At 28.5% G+C, this 7,283-nt stretch overlaps 1 protein-coding gene across 2 annotated transcripts; it reads left to right on the forward strand.

Moving 5' to 3' along the window:
* The first annotated feature begins 5,110 nt into the window (after positions 1-5,110).
* On the forward strand, positions 5,111-6,503 carry LOC131623587 (uncharacterized). Of its 2 annotated transcripts, none has more exons than XM_058894584.1 (2): positions 5,111-5,334; positions 5,895-6,503. In XM_058894584.1, the coding sequence occupies exons 1-2, from the start codon at positions 5,126-5,128 to the stop codon at positions 6,454-6,456; spliced, it is 771 nt and encodes a 256-aa protein (XP_058750567.1). In that variant the 5' UTR covers positions 5,111-5,125; the 3' UTR covers positions 6,457-6,503. The 2 variants fall into 2 exon arrangements, with proteins under 2 accessions (XP_058750567.1, XP_058750568.1); XM_058894585.1 differs by having other exon boundaries at positions 5,901-6,503.
* The last annotated feature ends 780 nt before the right edge of the window (positions 6,504-7,283 follow it).

Below are 7,283 nucleotides of genomic sequence, written 5' to 3' on the forward strand. Positions count from 1 at the left end.
GCGTGACAACTCCTTGTGATTAAGTGCTGTTAGAGGCTTTAGGGTTTATTGTGGGATGGAGAGCTAGCTCACATAGGAGTGAAGAGCTATATATGTGTGGTTTTCTGTATTAGAGTTAGATTGTCCTTTCTCAACTATGATGTTGAGAAATTTATAGCAACCTTGGTCCTGGATCCAAAGGCCTCCATGGAAATAGCCACCATCTAGAAATGGATAGTGGATTCCCTAATATTGAGGAAGCGTATTTACCTCCCACGACTCATTCTGCATTGTTGAAGATCAAACACACACCATTCTCACAATCGAGCGATATGGAGGGAATATAGAGGATTCAGGCGATGTATGGGAAAAAGGGGTATCCTGTCACACTAATGGGCGCTCGAACCATAAAAGGGCAACCTTGAGGGGGTGAAATGCAAAACACATACCTGCACCATGCACCCTGCGGACTCTTCAAATTACACCATTATAGAGATAATTAAGAAGATTTTTTCAGAAATCAAAACTCATTGGTATTTAATTGAGATTTGTCACAATTTATGAAAAATGTTTCTATTAGGCTAAATATCCTTCTTTCCCCTTATCTTTAAATCAGGTTTAAGTTTGGTCTATTAACTTTTAAAAAGACCATAACGATCCCTCAACTATACAAAATATATCACATTAGTCCTTTTTGTCTACTCTGTTAGTCAAGGTTAATGAAATGATCTACGTGGAATTGCTGTGGAATTTGAAATATTAGGTGGAAGCCATGTGTATGCCACATAATAAATAAAATTGATTGAAAAAACATAAACCAATTTTCTTAAGTCAACCACATTAAAGAAGATGAAGATGAGAAACCTCTTTTATAACATGAGAAACCCCTTTTATAACATGTTTGATATCCTTAATCGAAACCCCTCATTCCCATCATGTTGTTTAACTTAAAATTTAGATATGAGTGGTTGTAATTTCAACAAAAGCTTTTATGGGAAGATGATGAACAATATCGATAACAAAAGCATTTATTGGAAGATGATGAATATTATCGATAACAAAAACATTTATGAGTTTGATGTACATTTTCGGATTATGGAATCATTTATAGGATTTGATCTTGATTTTGATTAAGATTTCAGTTTAGGTTTGCATGAAGGATTTTGATTTTAATTTGTGGAAGCTATGTGGAATATTTTTTGGGTTTCGATTTTGATTAAGATTTCAGTTTCAGTTTGTATGTACGATTTTGATTTTGATTTATGGAATAATTTCTGGATTTTTATTTTGATTTCGAAGTAGAAGTTGATGAGATCTTCATGTTGTTCTACTTCAAACGTTTCTATGACAATTGCAAATCTTGTTGCCTTAGGAGTGATTGACCGATTTAGAAGATGATGAGATATTCATATGTTATTGATTTTTTCCCTTCTTTCCACCAAATCAAATTTATTGTTGTTATTGCTTTGAAGATTCATAATTGTTGCTTTTCTGAGTATAAAATCTTTGTTGTTGTTATTGCTTTGAAGATTCATGATTGTTTCTTCTGAATATAAAATCTGCAGGAACGTTGTTAAATAAGCAAAGGTTCAATGAGCAAATGTTGTTAAATCTGCAGGAACTCTGGTTGAATCGGAATCCTACTTGCTACGCACAGGTTCAAGTCGTAGAAATTTTTGACGTTACTTCTGAAATATTTTTTTAAATTCAAGTGGGGGATTGTTGAAACATGTCATTATTCCAATAAGAAGATGAATTTGAAAAGTTCCTTAAGTCCCACATTGTTAGGAAAAATAAGTGTGTATGTGTATTAGTTGAAAAAAATTTGTAGTCCCACATTGCTTACATTAGATAACTTTGCTAGCTTACTTCATTATATAAGAAAACCACTTGTTTCATTTCAAAACTCACCAAAAAATTTTATTGAATTTTTTCTTCCTCACTCTCATAACTCTACGTTTTTCAAATTGTCGATGCGTCAACTTCTCCCCGTTTTTTTCTACTCATTGAATTTTTTTTGAATATTTTATTGAATTATCTTTAGAGAATTATTTTAATTTCTCCTCATTAGAGTTGAGAAATTATCAAATATTAATTTTTAATTTTTTTTAGAGAATTATTTGAATTTCTCTTTGTTTGAGAAATTATTTTGAGTGGTAATGACCATTATTGAATTCTCTTTGTAGAATCATTTAAATTTTTTTCTCATTTAAGAAATTATTACGATTATTTTTTATACCAGATACTACGAGTGATAGTTATAGCATATTTTACTGGTCAAAGAGTGTACTTCTATATCGATTATCTATCGTGCAAATTGTAATCCTACAGTATAAAACTGAGGTGTTTTATCCTGAAAGCGTCGTGGTTGAGTGATTGTTTTACATAACTTTAAACAGTGTCGAGAAACATTTTAAATAGAGCGACTTAGTCCGCGACTCGGTTCGTTAATTTCTTCTGTTACAATTTTTCAAAATCGTAAAATTATATATATATATATATATATATATATATATATATATATGGGGACGACTCAAGTGAGAACAATTGGTTATTATGAGAAATGAGAACAATGAATCACGACCATTAAATTTGATTTTAATGGACATGATTGGTTTCTCTTTCTATGTTAATTTAAAATAAATATTAAGAATCATAGAAAGAGAAACCAATCCTGTCCATTAAAATCAAATTTAATGGTCGTGATTCATTGTTCTCATTTCTCATAATAACCAAGTGTTCCCACTTGAGTCGTCCCATATATATATATATATATATATATATATATATATATATATATATATATATATATATATATATATATATATATATATATATATATATATATATATATATATATATATATATATATATATATATATATATATATATATATATATACTCATTCTTTTAAAAATGTTAGATAATATGACATTGGAATAACATTCACATTAAAAACACAACAAATATAAGTTAATCGGCTAACTTTTAATTGAAAGAGTATAATTTTAAGAAAACATTTATCAAAATTTATAACCTATTTCATCGATGTTCATAATTTTAAAAAGTAAATATTTATTCATAATTTTTATATATAATAAATTTTAAATTCACTATGATAGTTAAGATGTAAAAAGTTTGAATTTCCTATTTTTCTTCTTGAAGTTGAAAGCAATTTGATATATTCACTGGACCTCCTATTCCGTAAAGTTTGCCGGAAGACCATACCTTAGTAGCAGCATACTTTTTTTGTGTGTTAATTTTGATTAGAAATTCTTATTTATTTCCAATTAAAAAGTGAACAAAATGATTTTCCATGGTCTACAATGTACTAAAAGCAAAAGATCATGTCTTAAAGTAATCTGAAACCTTGAATTCTTTTTTGACCCTTCCCAGCCACACAATAAATTATAACATTAATCATACTTATATTACTAGTTACACATATATAGATCATTAAATAAGAAATTAATGTGTTTGCTATATGAAAAAATTCAATATGATTTCAGACATTATGTTTTACTTTTTGAATTACTATTAATAGTCATATGTGAAAAAGAGCATTTAAACCTCAAGATTTATTCAATGTAATTATTTTAGTAAGAAATTAATTGTATTTAATTTAACACACTACATAATTCAGCTTATGGCCTATTATTATTATTATTATTATTATTATTATTATTATTATTATTATTATTATTATTATTATTATTATTATTATTATTATTATTATTATTATTATTATTATTATTTTTGTTAAATAACATTTGCCAAGATGCCAACCAACATCTCCAATCATAATGTCTTTTTTTCACTTTGTTGCAGCTTTTTGGAGTTTTGGGATAGAAATATACAGCACCACAAAACACCTTTAACGAATTTAAATATATATACACTAATAGTATCAAGTGGCAAAATAATTATAACCATATATATAGTGGAAGTATTTTTTAATTTTTTAAAATTTAATTAAACATAATAAAATTACATTCTCCATTATTATGTATTAATTTTAATGAGAATAATAAAAGATGATTTTTAGGGCAAACAGAAGAAAAAAATAGGTTAGTTGAAAAGTTCCTATTATGATGATAAACAGAAAAGATGGAAGAGCTTGTGTAATAATTGCACATCACAAGTTCACATTTATTAGAATTAAACCATTCCTTGAATATGTGCATGACACAAAGTGATTTTCAGATGTTGATGCCCACATGAAAGGAAATTATGGCTCCTTTTCTGGATATACTTTGAATTGAAACAAATTTCACATTGATGGGTATGGGATAATATTGTTCAGACAAGATTTTAATTTCTAATACCTGTAGCTATACATTATTTCCCTCCCATTTCATAAAATATTTTGAGGTTCATCACTAATAGGCTTAGAAATGTCTCTAGTGTAAGGACTGTCTTTGAAAATGCGCAAGATAATCTAAAATTTATGACAATTAAACCTTATTTAAATTGATCTTCATAAAATATTTATTATTGTTAAAAAGTGGTTAAAAAAAATCTCTAATTATTTTGATATAGTTGAAATGCGGTTAACATAAACAAAACATCCAAAAACTCTATTGCTAACATGTAAAAAAAAACTTTTGTAAAAGAAAACATGTAAAAGAAAAAACTTGTCTTATTACAATTATTAGAATCACTTTCGAGGGTAGACGATCGTTAGATCTAACATTTAATAAGTTTAAATTATGAAAAACAACTTCATAAATTATATATCATGGTTAAACTATAATAAAATAGAGAGTCATTATTTGACTTGTCAATCTTGAATTAACCTAGATATGACGTTCAAAAATTTAAGATCGGCTAATCATAAATACGAATGCATGTGAATAGAGTTATTATGGTAAGCATCACATAATTTTTCTATGATAAAGGCAGGCCAAGCATGTCTTATAGTAATTAATGAGCACCATGGTCTCCTCTTCATGGCAATCATAAAAGATTAAGAACCAAAAACATGATTAAGTCTTTATAAAGTAAAGAATTTAATAACAGTACACATACCTTTTTGAATAGATAGGGGCCACCTAGTAGCAACATTTTAACATTAAAAGTAGTAACATTTTAACTTTGAAAATTCAAAAATCTCAACACCAAAAAAAAAAAAAAAAAGACAGAAATCATGAAAGCCAAAGCAAAAGATAAGTGTTGTGTTACAATAAAGAATGGGAGAAAAGGAAAGAAGCACGTTGTGAAGTCACAAACTGAACCAAAAAGCACTTCTTCACTGTTAACATCACAAATGAAAATCCTTTGCTCTCTTCCTCCATCTCTTTCATATTTTCACTTTTCTTTGTTCATGCAAGATCCAAAGAACGATTCAAACACAAGGTAATATATACTTACTATATACACCTCCCTTCTTGCATTTAGTATATTCCTTTTTGCTAAATATTAAACATTTCTTGAATTAGTGCGATCATCTATAATTAGAAGATTATATATTTTTTATGGTTAATTTGTTGAGAAAATTCTCACATTATTCCTTTTAAGTTCTATACTAAATTTATCACTTCACATGTTAGTTAAAAATTGGGGGGTAGCAATAGCATTAACTTGTTTATATAATTTATATATAGTCGTTAGTTTCTTACAATTATAAGTTCTTACTAAATTCAATTCTCTGGTTTACCAGCTTTATAGTTTTTCTCAAAACTGAATCTAAATTTGGAATTTCCATTCTGGCATATAAGTTATAACCAAGAATTTATATTTTGTTACAAAACCTAAACCTCACCATAAATATGTTATAATTAATAATCTCTAAGATTCTAAAAAAAAAAAATCAAATTATTTTCCATTTGCATAATTGACATATTCAAAATGCATTTAGTAGCTACACCACCTCCTCATGAAATTCTAATGCATCATGATATTCACTTAATTTCAAGATGCAGGAAGCCATGGTATCAAAGAGCAATGGATGTGACAAGTTTATGGAAAATAATTTCAAAATCAACACAAATTTCATCTCCTAATAATAACTCATCAAGTTTATGGAAAACAATTCCAAAACCTCCACAAGCTCCTACAACAAGTCCTAGCAATAAGGCCAAGCTAAGAAAATGTAAATCTCTAAAGGTAGCAACATCATTCACAAGGGTTTGTTTATGTGCACCAATTTATTCATACAATGAGATTTTGAGAAATGAGGTTCCACCTAGAAGAAGTAATAGTTATCCGAGATCGTCGAAACCGTTGCAAAGTGCATCATCACATGAGAGAATTCATAGTGCTAGGGTTAGCACGGAGGGATCAAGAAGAGTTTTTAGAGGTAAATCATTGAATGATGATGTTTTGATGAGAAGGTTTGTGATTGAGGAAGAAGCTATGATGCAAATTAGGAGAAGAAATCAAATGGAAGTTATTAGGAAAAGGAGTATGATGAGAAGAAAAAAGATTGGGCCTAGTCCTCTTAGTAGAATGGTTATGGCTAATGATATAATTGATTAGTAGAAATGTTGTAATGTTTAATCCAAAATTGGTGATTTTGTGATTCATCTTTTTGTTTTTTTTTTGTCTCTCTTCTTTTAAAGTTCATCTTGGTTGATGAGATTTTTCTTCTTACAATATGTGGCCTTGGGCCTAGGCCCAGCAAGTTATGTTTTATGGCCCAATTTTAAGTGGGTTTGATTTAATAGTTATGGTTATGTATAGTATAGCATCACAATGTTAATTTCATTTTTCTATATTATTTTTTTATTTTACAGAAAGAAAGTTATGCATTTCAATTTTATTGAAGTGAGAAATAAAAATTGGAACATGATTAAATACTTGAAGATAATCGGTATCTATAGTCACTTTATCTGGAATGCGAGTACCTATTTTAGTTTGTCTCAAAAATAACTCAGCTAATTAACTTAAACACATGACAGTATTTCTCTTAATTATCTTTATTATCTATCTTCATCTATGTTATAAAACTATAAAGGATGACCACAAACTGCGATCGGGAGGAACTGAAACCACTTAATGTCAGAACTGACTTTCGAACTGGATTACACTGTTGGTGATAAACCAAAAAAAATTTATAAATGATGAAATTTGTAAGAACCAAAAAGTCATAAAAGCAGTTAGGAGGTTGATAGAAGTCGTCAGAACCGTAGATAAGCAACTCGGCAAAGATGTAGGTGCCGACTAGATGGGCGACAGTTTCATGCCAGTCCACATAAGTTCAGATTTTTTGTCATCTTACGTGGTTTTCTAAGTTCATATGTTTTGGACTTTTTTTCCGGTCCAAAACATTCAACATACCAAATATTGCATTTAAAACAAATTCA

Source organism: Vicia villosa, unplaced genomic scaffold (genome assembly GCF_029867415.1).
Source record: "Vicia villosa cultivar HV-30 ecotype Madison, WI unplaced genomic scaffold, Vvil1.0 ctg.000074F_1_1, whole genome shotgun sequence".
NCBI lineage: Eukaryota > Viridiplantae > Streptophyta > Magnoliopsida > Fabales > Fabaceae > Vicia > Vicia villosa.